Source organism: Otolemur garnettii, unplaced genomic scaffold (assembly GCF_000181295.1).
Source record: "Otolemur garnettii isolate 467f Iridium unplaced genomic scaffold, OtoGar3 scaffold00001, whole genome shotgun sequence".
In the NCBI taxonomy this organism is placed as follows: Eukaryota; Metazoa; Chordata; class Mammalia; order Primates; family Galagidae; genus Otolemur; species Otolemur garnettii.
This window is the reverse complement of record NW_003852396.1, coordinates 7,380,464-7,400,848: the sequence shown is the minus strand read 5'-3', so window position 1 is coordinate 7,400,848 and position 20,385 is coordinate 7,380,464. Positions and strand designations below refer to the sequence as shown.

At 45.5% G+C, this 20,385-nt stretch overlaps 1 protein-coding gene across 1 annotated transcript in view; it reads left to right on the top strand.

The window, feature by feature from the left end:
- Positions 1–12,246: 12,246 nt before the first annotated feature.
- TMEM123 (transmembrane protein 123) overlaps positions 12,247–20,385 on the top strand; it is a 46,617-nt gene continuing 38,478 nt past the window's right edge. The window contains exons 1-2 of the mRNA XM_023511401.1: positions 12,247–12,452; positions 17,542–17,598. Of these exons, the coding sequence (XP_023367169.1) occupies positions 12,362–12,452; positions 17,542–17,598 (148 nt within the window). The 5' untranslated portion in view covers positions 12,247–12,361. The remainder of the gene's footprint in view (positions 12,453–17,541; positions 17,599–20,385) is intronic.

Sequence of the window (20,385 nt, the reverse complement as noted above, 5' to 3'; positions counted from 1 at the left end):
AGATATTATTAAGTTCTAGCAAAGGATTCAACATACATACAGGGCTTCAAACTTAAGAGCCCTCATGGTCTTGAAATTCCTTTCGGTGGTATGCTATTACTTACCTGTCCGTGGGGAAATGTATTACTTATCAAAGTATAAAAGTTTTAGGGGCCATGGCAATACATCATCCACTCTGTTTCTTCTTTCAGGCTTCATACAATGATGACAATGCAGTGGGTGCTCAGTAAAGAACTTTTGGATGATTTTTACAGATTTCATGTCATCTTCAAGGTTAACACCCTTTAGAGTCTTCATAACAGGTAACCTAACCCAGACTCTGCAAGGGCCTAGTCTGAGCAGGGCTTCACATTCCTGGAAACTTGGTTCAGTAATCAAAGGCAATTTCAAAGTACTTCCACTGGCTGATGAACATTAAAGAGAATTAAACTTGTGACCCATAATAGTACTTCTTAAAATCTCCTTGGTGCTTTCCTTCCTTCCTCCTGCGCAGCTGACTGAAAGCTCCAGCCTCAAAATCGCCCCCCAACATTCCCTCTGAACTTGATTGGCGGTGGTTCTTGGTTTTGCTTTTCTTCACGATCCTTCAAGGTCGGTTTGGCAAAGCTCTGGGGCACCTTGGTATGCTTGTTTCTTCAGCTCAGCCCTCCTCCCCTCAAGCTTGACTCTGTGGGCACCATGAACACTCAGAAATGGAGTTGGCACACCGAGTCGCTCTCTGGGAGGGGGGCTTGGGAGTTTGGGGTGCAGGGAGAAGGAGTGGAGAGGGTGGGAGATCACGAATGCTTATGATGTACTGTTCTGTTATTCTCATTACATGATGAAATTCTAATCTATCATTTCTTTGGGGTGGGCTCTATGAAGCAACTTCAGAAAAAATATGTGGCAATCATAAGGGAAGAATGACGAGATTTTCTCTGTGGAGGGAAGCTACCGCCCACCCACCTTCCCCTCTTTAGGATTTCACTTTGAAAACATGATAATCCTGATGGAATTGGTCTGACCTTTTGATTTTACAATGCAAAGGCCTTCTGGCCATTGAAACTGTAAACACAAAGTATGTCGTCTTGTCTCTCATAAAGATAACAGAAACTTTAATTGTTCTCTCCTACTTTTCTGTATAAACTTGTGTGGAAATCTGACTCTGTAGTCACTTTTGTGTTATCTGACATGCGTGCTATTTCTTTTTTTTTTTTTATTAAATGATAGCTGTATACATTAATGCAAACATGGGGTACAGTGTAGTGCTTTCATATACAATTTGAAATACTTTCATCAAGCTGGTTAACATAGACTTCATGTCATTTGCTTAGTCATTGTGTCAAAACATTTATATTCTAGTTCTAGAAAAGTTCACTTGTACCCTTGTTAGACAGACCATATAAGTGATCTTTCCAGTCACCCTCCCACCACCCAGCTGCCCTTCTCCCCTCCCCTTCCCCACCCCCTCCCCATATTCTTGGGCTAGAATTAAGTTGTAGCTTTCATTTGAGAGCTATAAATTAATTTCATAAAAGGGCTGTGTACATTGGATACTTTTTCTTCCATTCTTGTGATACTTTGCTAAGAAGAACATTTTCCAGTTCCATTCATGTAAACATGAAGGAGGTAAAGTCTTCATTTTTTTCTTTAGGGCTGCATAGTATTCCATGATGTACATATACCACAGTTTATTGATCCATTTGTGGATCAATGGGGACTTGGGCTTCTTCCATGACCTGGCAATTATGAATTGAGCTGCAATAAACATTCTGATACAAACATCTTTATTGCAATGTGATTTTTTATCTTCTGGGTATATACCTAATAATGGAATTGTAGGATTGAATGGCAGGTCTATTTTTAGTTCTCTAGGTGTTCTCCAGACGTCTTTCCAAAAGGAATGTATTAGTTTGCATTCCCACCAGCAGTGTAGAAGTGTTCCCTTTTCTCCACATCCACGCCAGCATCTCTGGTTTTGGGATTTTGTGATATGGGCTGATCTTACTGGAGTTAGGTGATATCTCAAAGTAGTTTTGATTTGCATTTCTCTGATGACTAAGGATGGTGAGCATGCGTGCTATTTCTGATAATGCTTACCAAACATTAAAATCATGTTCTCTCTCTTCTGTACGGATATAGAGGGAACTTTTTGTTGGAAAGATTGTTTCATTTCTCTAACATTATCATGACCTTCACAAAACCAGTTTCGCCTACTTAGCTATATTTTTTATTTCCTCTCTTCCCTCAGTCCAAGTAATACCCAAAGTGCATTGCTTGTAGCTGAGAGTCAGCTTAGGAGACACCCGATACCACTTAGTTCCCCTTGCCTGTGTAGATACCAATAGATGACCACCGAAACTTTTGGCAGGTTTTTTTTGTTTTTTTTTTTTTGTTTTTTGGCCAGGGCTGGGTTTGAACCCACCACCTCCGAATTATGGGGCCAGCGCCCTACTCCTTTGAGCCACAGGCACTGCCCACACTCCTGGGTTTAAGTGATCCTCCTGCCTCAGCCTCCTGAGTAGGTGGAATGATAGGTATCCACTACAAGGCCTGGCTAATTTTCTCTATTTTTACTAGAGATGGAGTCTCACTCTTGCTCAGGCTGGTCTTGAATCCTGAGCTCAAAGTGATCTTCCCACCTCAGCCTCCCAGAGTGTTGGTGGTACTGGAATTTCTTCCTCGGTAGGTCTTTGGTCTTTGGTCTTGGGGATTTTGAGGAATGAACCCACAGACCACAGATCAGCAGCAAGACAGGATTTTATTAGAAGTTAGAAAGGGGGTGGCGCTGTGGCTCAGTGAGTCGGGTGCCAGGCCCATATACCCAGGGTGGCAGGTTCGAACCCAGCCCCGGCCAAACTGCAACAAAAAAAATAGCCTATAGTCCCAGCTACTGGGGAGGCTGAGGCAAGAGAATCTCCTAAGCCCAGAGGTTGCTGTGAGCTGTGGCTCTACGGCACTCTACCAAGGGTGACAAAGTGAGACTCTGTCTCTAAAAAAAAAAAAAAAGAAGTTAGAAAGGAATGAAGAAGTAAAAGGCACCAGAGCTTCTGGCAGAGGAAAAGAACTAACTGGGGAATCTCTACGTGGGCTCTTTACAAGGGGTATTAGATCTGGAGAATTACACTTGGCCAGGACGTGGCAAGTGGAAACACGTTTTCATCGTTAATGAGTATTAAGGACAAAGGAATGAGTTCAGTCCCTCCAGCTCAGGGCAAAAGGTCAGAGTGTTCCCTTCATGAACTTGCCCAAGCCTAGGAAAACTGGGGTCTCCTGTCCGGCCTTGAATGAGGGGGGATCCTACATCACTGGGATTATGGGCATGAACCACTGTGCCCCCTCTGTGTGTGCTGTTGGTGGAGGCGGCTGTGAGAGAGTCGGAAATGACAGAGGGGCAGTAGGACAGCAGCAAACAGGTGCGTGTGAGGATGTGGGGCGCCGGGTGTGGAGCTGCCACCCACTCACTCGATTGCTTCAACCACAGACCGAGGGGTCAGCCCTGATTTCTCTGTCTTTCCATCAACCACCATATCCATTTGACTCTGCCCTCCATCCACATTCCTAATCCATTCGCTGGTTCTGTTTTCAGCACTTCTACCCTGGTTGAAGCCGTCAGGCAAAAGCCTCTTAACTGGTCTCTCTGTCCCTTCTCTTGTCCTCTCCACAGCGGCTGGTGTGATCTTTTTTAAAACTATAAATCCTAACATCGCTTGCCAGTTCTCAAATGGCTCTCCACCATACTTAAAACAGAACCTAAACTCCTCGCCTGACCTCAGGCATCACCTGGCACATCTCTGCCGCTGCTCACTGGCTTTTTCTCACTTCCCTCAACACAGCAGACCAGTTGCAATGGACTTCCCCGTGTTGTCCTGAGCTTCCTTCCCCGGCACTCGGTCACACTGTTCCTGTGGGACAGGACTTTCCTACTTACTCTCAGGCAGCCACTTAATTGCTCTTTGTCACCTACTGTGTTTTTTCTCGGTACAACGCTTATAATTGTTTCTTCTGTGTGTATATATGTATATGTTTTCAACTGCTCAAACTTTTGTTGAATGAATGGAATAGTAAACTACTCTTTCATTTCACAGCTGAAAGACAGGAAATACTGATCAGGGACTAAATTTGTTTTGAGACACAGTCTCACGCTGTTGCCCAAAGTAGAGGGTTGTGGCATCAGCCTAGCTCACAGCAACCTCAAACTCTTGGGCTCCAGTGAACTTCTTCCCTCAGCCTTCTGCATGGCTGGGACTTGTTTGTTCTTTAGAGGAAGAAGCAAGAAGGAAGAGGTGCCTGACATAACACCAAGTTGACTTTTCTATCTTTTTGGTTGAAATGGGGTCTCTCAGCTTGGCGCCTGTGGCTCAAGTGGCTAAGGTGCCGGCCACGTACACCTAAGGTGGGGTTCGAATCTAGCCTGGGTCCACCAAACAACAATGATGGCTGCAACCAAAAAATAGCTGGGCATTGTGGTGGGCGCCTGTGGTCCCCAGCTGCTTGGGAGGCAGAGGCAGGAGACTCGCTTGAACCCAGGAGTTGGAGGTTGCTGTGAGCTGTGATGCCACAGCACTTTACCCAGGGGGACAGCTTGAAGCTCTGTCTCCAAAAAAAAAAAAAGAAAAGAAAAGAAATCGGGTCTCTCTCTTGCTCTGGCTAGTCAAGCTGTCCTCCCACTTCAGCCTCCCAGAGTGCTAGGATTATGGGTGTGAGCCACTGCACCTGACCAGGGATTAAGATTCTTACAACTTTATTTCAAAAAAATTTTTAACTTCTCCACAATAGTTATTTTTACCTTTTGTCAATTTCTCTGTCATGATTGGCAATGAAGCCCTCGCTATGGAAAGTGCTTCTGTTCAGATGAAGCAAAAAAAGAACAGCCTAGGGACTTGCTGACTCCATCCTCAAGCATAAGAGACTAAGAACACAAAAGGACAGGGGTAGGTAGCAGTTACTTTAAACAGGAAAGAAAAGTAGGCTGAATTCCTGTAGTCTCCTACAGAGAAGAAACAAAAAGAGTCTAAGAAAGAGCTGGTAAACAACTAGGGATTTAACAATAAAAAGGCGCATGGGGCTTCGACATCAAACTCTGAAAGCTCTCTCATCTCCCCACAACATAATCCTGCCCAGAACTGCCAATGAGAACTCACATCACCACTTCTTATCCAGCCAGATCCTTTCGATCTGGACGCAGCTCCCCAGTCCCTTCTTGGGAAGTCATCCCTAAAAACTTCAGTCCACCCAGAGCTCTTTTTATTTTTATTTTTTAACCTCCTTGTTTCAGGAGGAAAACCCAACTGTGTTCTCTGCTTATTTTTTTGTTTTATCTTCAATTTAGCTTGTTTTGTTTCTATGTTTGCTTTTGCCTAAATCTGAGAATTCTATACAGTTCTGAACACAAAGTAGATACCCAATAAATTCTTTTTGATTAATTAAATGGATTTGGAGTCTGGTGGCAGTTTGTTCTCTGGAGGAAGAAGCAAGAAGGAAAAACAAAGAGGAGAGGGGAAAAGAAGAAAATGGGGCTGGAACATAGAGAGAGAGGAAAGGAGGCCGAGGTTTAGGAATGGGGCAGAAGCCCACCAAGTCAGCTCTCATTGTGAAGACTTAATCACAGTTTAGAACACGCTGTCAATCTGCTAAGATAGGAGTTGACAGGGAATTGGCAGAAACAGGGAAATGGACACAGGCCAATTTAGACTCTTTTGTTAAATCTTTCCACTGCTCTGCCTTATTTGCAGCCACTTCAGTCTCAAAGCCAGGCAGATTGGGATCCTTTCCTCTTGCAAATATTGATTTATTAACAGACTGATTTAGACACAGATAGAAGGCAATTATCTGTGGGCATCAAACCAGATAAGCCTTTTCCTACCACCTGTTTCTTTCTTTCTTTTTATTTTTCTTGAGATAGAGTCTTACTTTCTTGCCCCCTTAGAGTGCGGTGGCATCACAGCTCATAGCCACCTCAAACTCTTGGGCTCAAACGATTCTTTTGCCTCAGCCTCCCTAGTAACTGGGACCACCAGTGCCTGCCACAACACCTGGCTATTTTTAGAAACAAAGTCTCGCTCAGGCTGGTCTTGAACTCCTGAGCTCAGGCAAGCCACCCATCTCGGCCTCCCAGAGTGCTGGGATTATAGGCATGAGCCCCAGGCCCAGCCACATCTATGTCTTTATAAACAAATAAAAATTTACTGTGGAATACAAATAGGTTCACTTGTGAAACACAGAATCTCTATGTCCTTTGTACAAGCAGCACAGAAGCAGAGTGAGACTCTGTCTCCCATCTAGCAACCAACTCACTTTTTTCTTATCAATTTTAAAAAATTTGTTATTCATGTGTTGTTGTTCTTCTGAAGGGATATAATTTTTTACATCATTTATTTAAGGTTCTAGACCAAAACAACTCCACAGTGAAGAAATATTAAGACAGTGCCTGACTTACAGTGGTGGAGAATTTATCAAAGTGACATTTGGGAACTTTCTGGTATAATAAAAATGTTCTTTTCTTTTTCCCTTCAGATTAATGTGAGGGTACTAATAAATAGGTTACAATGCTTGCATAACCTTCACCATCACGGATCTTCATAACTCGTTTTATCTTGCAAAATTAAAACTCTGTACCAATTAAACCAAATTCTCCTTTCCCCTCCTTCTCCCCAACACTTGGCAACCACTGGTCTACTTTCTATCTCTATGAATAGAAACCAACTCAATTTTAAACTGCTCACTGGGGTCTCTCTTTTTGGAAGGTAGGTAAATATGTATTACTTCTTGTTGTTTCTAGCACATGTTACATGTTCAATAAATGAAAATTGCCTGACTGAGTAAATGAATGATGGTCCCAACCTCTGGTCCACCCTGAAGTGGCCCTAAGTCAAGACTCAGACATCCAGGAACCACAGGATGAATAAGAAGAGAACATTGGCTCAGCTCCTGTGGCTTCGTGGTTAGGGCAACGACCGCATACACCGGGGCTGGCAGGTTCAAACCCAAACTGGGCTGCTAAACAACAATGATATCTACAACAGAAAAATAGCCAGGCATTGTGGTGGGTGCCTCTAGTTCCAGCTACTTGGGAGGCTTAGGCAAGACAATCGCTTAAGCCGAAGAGTTGAAGGTTGCTGTGAGCTGCAACACCACAGCACTCTACCAAGAGCAACATAGTGAGACTCTGTCTCAAAAAAAAAAAAAAGAAAAAAAAAGAAGAGAACTTTATTGAGAGAGAAGAATACCATAGTTTTATTGGTTTGGGTTGTTTGTTTGTTTGTTTTTTGAGACAGAGTCTCACTCTTTGCCTGTGTAAAGTGCGCTGCCGTCATAGCTCACAACAACCTCAAATTCCTGGGGTTTTTTTTTTTTTTTTGGTAGAGACAGTCTTAATCACCCTCCGCAGAGTGCTGTGGCCTCACACAGCTCACAGCAGCCTCAAACCCCTGGGCTTAAGCAATCCACTTGCCTCAGCCTCTTGAGTAGCTGGGACTACAGGAACCTGCCTCTACACTCAGCTAGTTTTTTGTGTGTGTGTTTGTTTTGGTTTTGGTTTTTTTTGTAGAGACAGAGTCTTCATCACCCTCAGCAGGGTGCTGTGGCCTCACACAGCTCACAGCAACCTCCAACTCCTGGGCTTAGTGATTCTCTTGCCTTAGCCTCCCAAGTAGGTGGGACTACAGGTGCCTGCCACAACGCCAGGCTATTTTTTTTGTTGCAGTTGGGCCGGGACTGAGTTTGAACTCACCACCCTCGGTATATGGGGCCGGCACCCTACCCACTGAGCCACAGGCACTGCCTACCCAGCTAGTTTTTATATTTTTAGTAGAGACAGGGTCTGGCTCTTCCTCAGTCTGGTCTTGAACTCCTGAGATCAGGTAACCACCCACCTTAACCTCCCAGAATACTAGGATTATAGGTGTACACTGTGCCCAGCCAGTACCAATATTTTGCTGCTCTGTTTATCTCCACCCAAAACCCATTCTACAAATATAAATTAAATGCCTTCTGCATGATGAGAAATGCTTAGAACCTCAAGTACAAAGATGAAGACATAGAAAATGCCTCCACTGTGTGCTTTCCCCTTATCACATCATACGATTAACACCCTCTAGCGTAACTGTCTATGTATTTGTCCTGCCACTAGACTATAAGCTTGGTGAGGACATTGTCCATCACATAACAAGGACTCAATAAATGGTTGGTAAATCATATAATAGAGATTGTAGCCCACGAGGGTAAAAAGACAATCAGATAGAGTCAGGATCCTTAGTTGTGAAAAACAAAAACTAGCAACTCTTGCTGAGGTACAGATTATCTTGCTTAATAAGCCAAGACAGGCAGATTGCAAGAGCTCAGGAGTTCAAGACCAGCCTGAGCAAGAATGAGACCCCCATCTCTACTAAATATAGAAAAAATTAGCCGGGTGTAGTAGTGGGCACCTGTAGTCCCAGCTACTCAGGAGGCCGAGGCAAGAGGATTGCTCAAGCCCAAAAGTTTGAGGTTGCTATGAGGTCACAGTACTCTACCCAGGGAGACAGAGTGAGACTCTCTCTTTCAAAAAAAAAAGCAGTATATTGAATATACTGAGTAACTCTCAGGATTGTTGGAAGGTGTAGAGATTCAAGCCTCCAGGAATGATGGAAAAAACCAGTGCAGAACCAGCCCAAGAAGAAACGCCTCCAGTGCAGCTCTCCACCCATGCCACTTCTGTATCAGAAACTCAGTCTGTAACCCTGAGAGACTACTGCTTCTCACCAGTTGCTGGTAGCACTGCCAACACAGCAAGCCGCCTCTCGGGCTGTTCATGCTCCACACACAGCCTACGTCCTTGTGTTGCTTCTACCTGAATTAAGTTTCACAAAAATGAGCCTCATCAGTAGAGCCTAGATTACATTCTTTTTCTTTTCTTGTCTTTTTTTTTTGCAATTTTTGGCCAGGGCTGGGTTTGAACCCACTACCTCCAGCATAGAGGGCCAGCACCCTACTCCTTTGAGCCACAGGTGCCGCCCTCTAGATTACATTCTTGAGCTCAGTTGTAAGGGAGGCTGAAAATCTGAGTTCTAAGTAAAGCAAATTCACACAAGTGTCCAGTGACCTGCAGCAATGTGAGACAGGAGCTAGACCAGAAATACACACACAGGCAGCCTTGTGTTTTCACGGACCTTATAGGAGAGATCAACAACAGATATACAAACGAGCATGATGATGGATAGTGGGAGGTGCCACAAAGACTGTAAATGAGGAATTTCACGAAAGGCTTTCCTGAGATGAGTAGGGAGCAGGTGAGGGAGGAGCGAGCGCACACGCTGTGGGATGAGCACTGACTGCACGCAGGCTGTGGGATGAGCACTGACTGGGCATCTCTAATGCACTGGATGGTAAAGCTTAGTGAAGAGGGTGTGAGGGTAGAAAATGAGGGAGGAAGGGCAGTCAAGGACATGCCCCATAGGCCTAATAGGTCATGGTTTTGGACTCTGGAAGGTGGCGGGGAATGGCATTGTCTGACTTATATTTTATTTATTTATTTAATTATTTATTTAGAGTCTCACTTTGCTGCCCTTGGTAGAGTGCTGTAGCATCATAGCTCACAGCAACCTCAAACTCCTGGGCTCAAGTGATTTTCTTGCCTCAGCCTCCCAAATAGCTGAGTCTATAGGTGCCACCACAATGCCATCTCTATTTTTAGAGATGGGGTCTCGATCTTGCTCAGGCTGGTCTGGAACTTGTGAGCTCAGGCGATCCACCCACATTAGCCTCCCAGAGTGCTGGGATTACAGGTGTGAGCCACCGCCCCTGACTCACATTTTAAAAGGATCACACCGGCTGCTGTTTAGAGAACAGCATAGAGAATGATGGTAGAAGTGAGGAGGCCAAGCTGATGAAAGTGTGAGGAGAGTGATGAGAGAGCTAAAATCTGCCTAGGAAGATTGATGGTTAGGGAGAAGGTGAGATATGATAGGAATCTTGAGGGACAAGTGGAAGATCAGAAAGCTCAGAAAGCATCTTGATCGAAGGATCTTCTAAAGCAAAAACAGGGGTGTGGAAGGCCCGGGCGTGTTTGGAGAACTTTGAGGGGTCTGGTGAGGTTACAGAAAGGGATCCAGACACAGCACTGGAGAGGGGGGATCTCTGAAGGCCAAACCTCCCCTTAGAGTTTCTGGAGGGCAGAAAGTTCCTTGCCCTTCCTGTCTCCTCAGACTAGAGAACACATGTCCAACCCATGGTACTGAGCTGTTACTACCAAAGAAATGCTGGGGGCCCTCCTGTAATAACAGGGGGCTGGTTTGCTGTTTGTGATGGACACATCTTACTTTGCTCAATAAGCTTGTGCTTGCCTTAAAAAAAAGAAAAAAGAAAAGAAAAGTAATGCTGGGCACACCCAATCACACCGTGGTGTGGACATCAGACTGCGGAGAAGAGCTGAGGTTTTCTCTACCAAGGTCAGTCCCAGGAAAAACTGTCCAGTGGTTATCTTGTCTTCATACTGTCGTCTGTTCCTGCTGCTGTAACAAAATACCTTTATCTATAAAGAACAGAAATTTGCCACAATTTGGAAGCCTGGGAAGTCCAAGATCAAGGTGCCAATAGATTGGTGTCTGGTGCAGGCTCTCTGCTTTACAGAAGGCACCTTGTCGTGTTGTCAGAAGGCAAAAGGGGCAAAAAATTCCTGAAGGTCACTTTTATAAGGGCAGGAACCCCATTCATTAGGGACTTGCTCACCCCCAAAGTCCCCATCATTTAATACCATCACCTTGAAGATTAGGTTTTGACACGTGAATTTGGGGGTGACATGAACATTCAGACCTCTTATTCCACCTAGATTCTCAGGTTACACGTACACTAAGCCTTAAACGAAATGTTAGCTGAGAGTTGGTGACGAGAATGGAGGGCTTTTCAGAAGAAGAATGCATGCAGACGCCGGGCTCCAAAACAGCGCCCTGTCCACGGGCAGCAGAGCCAAGGCTGGAAAGACAGGTTGAGCCTGGATTGTGAAATACTTGGATAATGAGGTCAATGGCGTAGGTAGTTACCAGAATAGTTTATTATTAAACCAGACCCCTGCCCCCAGAATAACCAAAACCTGAATGTGTAGTGCTGGGCTTTTTGCTCATGGTAGATGCTGGCAAGTATTTGCAGATTGGCTGATTAAATCCACCGACAGGAGTCTGTATATTTAAGCCAGATTGCTCCAGTTAATCTCTATTATTAGTCATGTCCATATTGGTAGATTTGCCGTAGATTATATTCACGCCTTCTCATACCGTAGTTTTGGGGATGTAAATGCAACGTACCCTTCATATTATCAAATCTGTGTCAGGTACCAAAGGTCTCCAACATCATTAACTTTGCAGGTGGAGATTCACGGTGATTTGGCCCTGGATCCTTCCGGCCACGGTCCACCTCAGCTGAGGGTTCCCGCACAAGCCTGGACTCAATCTCTACTGTGCTCCTGCCTCGGCCTCAAATAGATACCTGTCACTTCAGAGTTCTGAGCAAAATCAAAATACAAACTTTAAAAGCACTGCAAGTCAAGACGAGTAAGCATTGGCTCCAAGGGTTTAAGACAGACTTAGCCAAAAACTGTTTAAAACGAGATATTCCATCAGGACTGGTCCAGGAGACCCCAAGTAGAGAAGGGGCTGAGTTAGATTTTCGCGCCCCAAGCCCGGGTGGCTCTCTTGTTCTTCGGGGTGAACAGCTACCAACACCCGTGCGCGCGCCCACCCTCCGACTCCACTCTCTTTGCAAGCGCACGGACTGTGTCTTTATTCAGAGGTACAGAGAACCCGTGGAGACGATGAGGTACACTGGGGCATGGAGATCATCGATGTTTTACATTTTAACAAATCTCCCTTGGACTGGGCCACCCGAAGGGAGAGGTCCCATCACCCAGGACTCCTCAGAGGTAATCCCATCCGCTCGTTGCTCTTCTAGACTCCCCTCTTCTCGCGGCCCCGCCTGCAACTCCTCCCCCCAAAACTCCTTCCGGGCCCCGCGGAGCCCGGCGTGCTCAGTATTCAGAGAGGCCCCAGCGCTGGCTTTCAAGCCGGACGACTAAACCGCCGTTCCGGAAAAGAAAGGCCACAGCTCGCGGGATCTGGGGTCCCCAGGCGCGCGCCGGAGTGGGGAGGGGTCGGGAGCGGAGTCGCCACGCCAGGAACAGCAAGCCCCGCCCCTGTCCCCGCCCCGTCCCGCCGCCAGGGCTTGGCGCGCGACGCCCACTCCAGGCCCAGCTCCTGCGCCCTATTTGGTCATTGGGGGGCAGGCGGCGGGGGCGGGGGGTGAGGCGTGCGCAGCGGAAGGGGACGCTGAGAGGGCTCCGAGTGCGCATCTGGGCCGCTATCGCCACCTCAGTTGGGGACATACGAGGCCGCCGCTTCCTGCCCTCGGAACAATGGGACAGGGCGCGCGAGGTGTTTGGGCCGCACTGCTCCTGGGGACGCTGCAGGTGCTAGCGCTGCTGGGGGCCGCCTTGGACCCTGAGGGTAAGTGGCTCGGGGGACTCCTGCCCCGGTCCTGGGAGAGAATGCGCTGCCGAGGCTTGGGTTTCCAAGTTGCGATCTTGTACGGAAAGTTCTGCTTGTCTCTGAACTGAGTGCACGGGGCGGACTCGAGGTGACCGGATGGGGGAGGAAACTGAGGCTGGGACCGGTCTCCCACTTGCCTGGGGCCGCCAGCTGACGAAGTTGCCTTTTTTTCTGGAAGCGGCGGCGGGCGCAGGCCGGCAGGGGTGCGGGTGACCTGTTGAGTTCCCCGAGGGGCGGGCCTTCGGCAGAGGGCTCAAGTTCGTTTTTTGTAGCCTTTCCCTTAGGTTAATGTTTCTTGTGTTCGAGGTTATCTAAGGCTTCCGTTTGTAAATAAAGTTAGGTGATTTGAAAAATATGTCTACCGATTCCTGCGGAAACATGTCTCCCGGTTAGTTGGGAACTGTTCGGGCGTCTCCAGGCATTTCATTTGTGTGATACTAACCAAATGACTTACAGTCGGTAGGTCCCTCACACGCGTAAAGTTCGTCTTCGGGGCTCATGTAGCTAGTTGGGAACATTTAGGAAGCTCACCCTGCTCTCGTGGCGCAGGTGAGGCTGGGGCCCGGGTGGGGCTCCCTCCGCCTCGGGGTGCCCAGGCAGGGGCCTGGCGCGGCCCCGCTGCGCACCCTTGAGATAGCACCTGCACCAGGAACCTCACGACGTGGTCAGTAAGGTCCACAACAAAATAATGTTGACACTTTTGTATAGGGGGACGTATGTTTCCCTTTATACCATTGGCTATTTGAAGACTTACCTTTTTATTTTTAAAAGTCTCTTTTGGATGAGGCCAGGAAACTGGATTTGCTGGGCAAAAAGCCGGGCCACTGGTGTTACATTACTTGTATCCAGCAAATGAAAAAGCAATTTGCAAATCTAGGCAAGTGAGGGCCAACACCTGATTTTGCTAGAATAATCTGGGTGAATTAAATAAGAATTTTTGTTTTATATGAATTTTTTTTGTTTGTTTACATGTGACAGCCTGGCTTTGATCTAGTTTATGGGTCATTTAAGAAATAAATGGTCGGGCGTCACTAGTGGCTCAAAGGAGTGAGGCGCTCCATATGCCAGAGGTGGCGGGTTCAAACCTAGCCCCGGCCAAAAAAAAAAAAAGAAAAGAAAAGAAAAGAAATGGTTGAAGTGGCTCACACCTGTAATCCTAGCACTCGAGAGGCCAGGCGAGTGGATTGCTTGAGCTTAGGAGTTTGAGACTTAGCCTGAGAGGGAGTGAAACCCGTCCCTACTAAAAATAGAAAAATTAGCTGGGCGTGGTTGTCCCTGCCTGTTGTCCCAGCTACGTGGGAGCCTGAGGCAGGAGGAGTGCTTGAGCCCAGGAGTTTGAGGTTGCTGTGAGCCATGACGCCAAGGCACTCTAGCTCAGGCAACAGAATGAGACACTCTTAAAAAACAAAAGAGAGAAAGGAATTGTTGATAAAAATCATGTTCATCGTTTGTCTTGGTGCTAATTTCATACTAGTATTTATGGGGGGAAGTCTGCATTTTGAATAATTTGTTGCTTTTATTTTGTGCAAGTAAACCTTTTTGATGTTTCTCTAATTAATTATCAGAGAAACTGAGTGGTCTTGCTTTGCTTTCTTTTGCCCTCATAACACAGTTTTTTTTTTTTTTTTTGCCTATTTTTGACCCTCAATGTTCTGTTTGTTACTTAATGTCTCACCAGGAGTTAGTGCTATTTGGAAAACTTGAAATGCTCAACTAAAGGTGAGCCCTGAATTGATGAACTGGTATAACCAACATGAGGTGGAATCTGCTTCTATAGGCTCTTATATTACCTTGAAACTAGACGAAGAGAGGGTTCAATAGAAGATCTTAAAGAGCAAGTAACTGTTACCCTAGTCTTCATTCACACACACTGTGTAAAGCTGTGTAAAGTATCATTACAAAAGGTATGATCGAGTACAGCCATTTTTCTGTACTGATTAACAATCATACTAAAACTTACATAGCTAATTATTCCCGTTGCATTTCCTGTGTACCCAACACTATACTTACTAATTGAGGTTCACAAATCATCCACTGGATTCTTATAGCGTTATCCTGGTTTTATAGATGAGTAAACTGAGGCTCAGAAGTAAGCTAACTTCTTCAAAGTAAGACCACTAATACATGTTTGATATCAGATCAGAATCCAAATTCTCCACCATTTTACCACTAAAGCCACATAAGATGGTGTTGGCTCTTATAGTAGATAATGCTTTCATTCCACAATGCTGCCACTGCCTAGAATATTATGGGAGAAGGGGAAAACATTGAAATTCTGCTTTTAAAATATTCATAGTCTGCTGCAGAGTATTATGAACATCAGTTTGAGGAGGGGAGAGACTATCACCAAGCTAGCACAATCAGCAAACGGGATAGATTTTATGGTAGTCTAATGAGATACACAAAGTAAGATGGGAGGGGAGGCACTGGTCCTTACTCTTGGTGGCAGGTGACAGAATCCCACCTTGAACAACCTAGGGGAAAGAAGGGACTTTATCGACCCTTGTAACAGAAAAATCCAAGGATTAAGGTAGCTTGGAAATGACTGTATTCAAGGGTTCGAATAGATTGCCAAGAAATTGAGGAATCATTGCGCTGGAGTGACAATACAAGGCAGACAAAAACAGGCTTTTACAGCAGTCCAGGCAAAAGATGATGGTGAGTGTTAATGGAGATTGTGGGGGGAGGATCCTAGATCTGTGTGGAGGGTGGAGTGAGGAAGAGCGTGGAATCAAAGGGTTACCTCTTAGTGTGAGTGTTGAGCAAGGGTAATGCAACAGTTGGGAAGATTGGGGAGGAGCACTTTTAAAGAAAGTCAGCAGTTCCATTTTGGCACTCACATCTATAGGCTTTCGATTAAAACAGCATGGCCAGGACAGCGCCTGTGGCTCAAAGGAATAGGGTGCCAGCCCCATATGCCAGAGGTGGCAGGTTCAAACCCAGCCCCAGCCAAAAACTGAAAAAAACAAAACAAACAACAAAAAAAAAACAGCGTGGTCCAAATCCAGACTTCGCCTTTATTAACTGGGTGGCCTTCACTAGAAGTGACATTTATACCTGTGATGTAAATGGCACTCCTGTCTCAGAATTGTTAGGAGGGTCAGATGATTTAATGCCGATTAACATGCTCCCCACAGGCCTGGCAGGTGGTAAACACTTCATGACTGTGGCTAAATATATATCTATGTAGGCTGTTGATTTCTTTCCTTTCTTTTCCTTTCTTTTTTTCCCATCCTGTCCTGTCACTCTATGGCCTGGGCTACAGTGCCATGGCATTATCATAGCTCACTGCAATGTCAAACTCCTGGCTCAGGGGATCCTCCTGCCTCAGCCTCCTAAGTAGCTGGGGCTACAGGTATGCACCACCTCTCCCAGATAATTTTTCTATTTTATGTAGAGATGGAGTCTCCTCTTGCTTAGGCTGGGACTCTGTTCTTTTTCAAGTTTAATCTTGTGCCGTATCCTTTTGTGATAAATGGATCTAGTCCCATTAAGAGGAAGAAATTTGCACAAGCAGGAAAGTGCTCTTTCAAAGTTGTTGTTGCTTTTCTTTATACTTTGAGGGTTCTTTTAAAGTTTTTTTTTTTTTTTTTTTAAGTAGGAGAGGGTTTTTCTTTGCAAAAAGTAAATAGTACACACAGTACACTCTGGGAGGTCAAGGCAGGTGGATCCCCTGAGCTCAGGAGTTACGAGACCAGCCGGAGTAAGAATGAGACCTTTCCTCTACTAAAAATAGAAAAACTAGCTGGGCATGCTGACGCACACCTGTATTCCCAGCTACTCAGAAGACTGAGGCAAGAGGATAAGCTGAGCCCTCGAGTTTGAGGTTACTGTGAGCTCTGACGCTGCAGCACTCAACCCCGTGACTTGCTCCCTCTCGTGTGGTGTATGTATTTAATCTTCACTGTACAAAAGACTCCAGGTGAATGAACCATTCCAGCAAATTGCTTAAGTGAGGCATGAAATACTCTTAATTTTTTTTCTAAATCTTAAAATGTTAGTTAAAAAGTTAAAAGAAGCATACTGAGAAGGCTTGTAATTAAATATGAAAATCCTATCTACTTCATCTCTGCCTTGTATGAAGTTAGAGCCATCCATGGAGAGGGGCCCTCCTGAAATGGTCTCCTCCACTCAGAAGAGCAGAGTTGGCAGGAGCAGAAATTGGGTCATCCATCAGCACCAGTTGCTGAACTTCGGGAAAGCTGTTACACTCGGTGATTGGCACATAGTAGTACTGTGTGTACATTACATAAAGTACAGGTTTTCTATCTTAAAAACTCAGTAGTACACTTTCATATTACTGACAGCTTCAAGGTACCTTTTTTTTTTTTTTTTTTTTGAGACAGGGCCTCAAGCTGTCCCCTGGGTAGAGTGCCATGGCATTACAGCTCACAGCAACCTCCAACTCCTGGGCTCAAGCGAGTCTCCTGCCTCTGCCTCCCAAGTAGCTGGGACCACAGGCGCCCGCCACAACGCCCGGCTATGTTTTGGTTGCAGCCGTCGTTGTTTTGGCGGGTCCGGGCTGGGGATTCGAACCCGCCACCTTAGGTGTACGTGGCTGGCGCCTTCGCCGGTTGAGCTATAGGCGCCGAGCCTTTTTTTTTTTTTTTTTTGAGACAGAGTCTCTGCCACAACATTGGCCTACCTCACAGCGACCTCAAATGCCTGGGCTCGAGCTGTCTTCCTGCCTCAGCCTCCCAAGCAGCTGGGCCTATGGGACGATAGCCCTCCTTCCTCCAAACACTTGGCTAATTTTTTTCTTTTTTAGTAGAGACAGGCTTTCACTCTTGTTCAAGGCTAGTCTTGAACTGCTGAGCTCAAATGAACCTCCCGCCTCGACCTTCCCCAGAGTGGTAGGATAATAGGCCTGAGCTACTGCACACGACCTCAAGGTACTTTTCCTAGCAACATGGACAAAAGTGCAACTTCTCCGGAATAACTACCCTCACACAGCACCCCTTCCAAGGGCAGAAGGGAACGTATTGCCACTGTTCTTAGTTAAATACTAAATGTTCTTTCATAACTGGGTATTTCTTTATTTTTATAGCATCTAGAAATGAAGCGGCTCCCGGGTCTGTGCAAAACTCCAGTGCTAACTCGACAGGTGAGTTTAAAAATGTTCAAAAAACAAGATTTTCATCTGCTTAGTATACCTAAAGTAACAACCAGGAAAGCACCCGTGAGCCGGTAGCCTGACATATCTTAACCATCTGTGAAGTCACCCCTAAAGAGCACCCGAGGGCTGCCCCTGGTGGGTAAGGATTAATGACAGTTGACTGGATTAGTTATCTTTCTCAGTCTAGCAAAGATGTGAATAAATCCTAAAACCGCATGGATGTTAGTATTTCGTATCATGAATTTGTAAAGCACAGCTTTAGATGTGACAGTTCTGTGTTCTGACTATAGCTATGAAATATGAATACAGAGGTCTGCAGGTCTTGCTGATGAAACATGTCCTGATCTGGTGGGTCACAGCAACCTTATTATGCCTGGGCCGACTCTAAAGAGACTCTCCTTCATTTCAACTGTCAGTCGGATGTCAGCCTGCCTTGTTGCTCCTCTGTAGAAGCAGACTAATGTCATCTGTTACAAACCATCAAGGCACGTTTCTTGTGAGCAGTACTTAATTTCTGAGTACCCTTACTCATCAGAGTTCATTGAGTGGAAAGTAGAGAAAGGTATACTGATCCCATCACCCGTTTTCTCTTATTTGTTTGATTGGGTCTAATGTTCTGACACATTTTAGGTTCTAAGGATGCAAAATGGACTAAGCCCTGACTTCTTGGATTTTTCTTTGGCTCTTTTGTATTGTTGTAGTAAAATGTCTATCACATAAAATGTATAATTTCAGCCATTTTTAAATGCACAGTTGAGTGGCCTTAAGCCCATGCTCCTGGGTGTGCAGCTCTGCGGAGCTGTATGGCCCTGGGCGTCTGACCACTCCACTTCATTTCTGGCGTTGTTGACCGCTGTGTTCTCACTGTCTCTCCCTTTCCCACTGGTGTCTGGTGGTACGATAGGGGGATATAGTTTTATTCTAGTTTCAGTAATTCTACAGAAAAATTTCCAACTAGGGAGAAACTAGATGGATTATCCCAAAATGTAATACTGGTGGTTATCATTGGGGGTAGTTGTAGGAGGGTTTTATTTTTGAAATACTTTATTAGGCTAATCGGTGTTTTTTACTGTTGGCCTTTATTGAATCTGATTCTGTACAGTACCACTTGAACTTTTAACTTTGGATATGCCAGGTGGGTAGAAGAAAGATCGTAAAGAAATAATAGGCTCGGCGCCTGTGGCTCAAGCGGCTAAGGCGCCAGCCACATACACCTAAGGTGGCGGGTTCGAATCCCCAGCCCAGGCCCACCAAACAACAATGATGGCTGCAACCAAAAAAAATGGCCGGGCATTGTGGTGGGCGCCTGTAGTCCCAGCTACTAGGGAGGCTGAGGCAGGAAACTCGCTTGAGCCCAGGAGTTGGTGGTTGCTGTGAGCTGTGATGCTATGGCACTCTACCCAAGGGGATAGCTTGAGGCTCTGTCTCAAAAAAAAAGAAAAGAAAAGAAAAAAAGAAATAATAGCATTCACGTCAGCCACCAGTTATTGAATGCCCACAACTGTTAAGGCGCTTCTCATACGTCTTAACAGTGGTGAGGGTAGGTATGGTTTCTATTTTACACACGGGGAAATTGAAACTCAGAGTGGTTAAGAAATGCCCAGGATCACATGGCTGTAAGTGCCACATTCTGGATTTGAAACCCAGTTGGATTCTGAATTCCTTTAGCACACATCTAAAATTGCGGTGTGCCTTCCACTAAAGACATATCAGCACTGACGTCCACGGTGAGGGATTATAAAGTCAAATCAGAGTCTCCAGGATGGCTTCAGGGCCCGTGGACTGCAAATGCTCCGCTGGCACAGGAAAATGTATTGAGAAAGAAGAGAAAGCGTTGCCTCAGCTTGTTCAAAGAGAGGAGAACACGCAACTATTTAGGATGTTTTTTGGTGAATGTGTAACACTTCTCATAACTTACATTCTTTGAACCTTGAAAACTCTTATGAAAGATGTTGAACTTGTATATATATGTGTGTGTGTATATATATATATTTTTTATCTTTAATTTTTTATTTTCTTTAAATTTCAGATTAAGGGACAAACGTTTAGGTTACAGTGTTTGCATTTGTTAGGTAAGGTCCCTGTTGTAGTTGCGCCCCTCACCCAGGGTGTGCCGTTTACCCTTACACTGTGCGCCTTAGAGAGCACGCCCATCCTCCTCCCTCTCCCTTCCAACGTGAATTAAATTGAGTTTTTGTGTGGGTGTGTTAGTTTGTCTGCTGGTTTCATAGAATTTGTGTGCGTGTGTATTTACATATATATATATATATATATATAATTTTTTTTGATGGAGTCCTACTATGTAGCCCTCAGTAGAGTGCTGTGGTATTGCAGCTCACAGCAACCTCAAACTCTTGGGCTTAAGCGATTCTCTTGCCTCAGCCTCCTGAGTAGCTGGGACTACAGGTGCCTGCCAGAATGCCCGGCTATTTTTTTGTTGTAGTTGTTATTGCTATTTGGTAGGCCTGGGCCAGGTTCAAACCCGCCAGCTCTGATGTATGTGGCTGGCGCCCTAACCACTGAGCTATAGTTGCTGAGCTGGAATTTGTATATTTTTATAGGAGATGATGTTTAACTTTTTGTTTGTGAGACAGAGTCCCACTCTGCTGTCCAGGCTAAGTGCTGCAGCAGCATCATAGCTCACTGCAGCCTCAAACTCCTGGGCTTAAGACATTGTTCTGCCTCTGCCTCCTGGGCAGCTGGCATTACAGCCCTGTGCTACCATGTCTGGATAATTTTTCTGTTTTTTTGTAGAGATAATGTCATGATTGTACT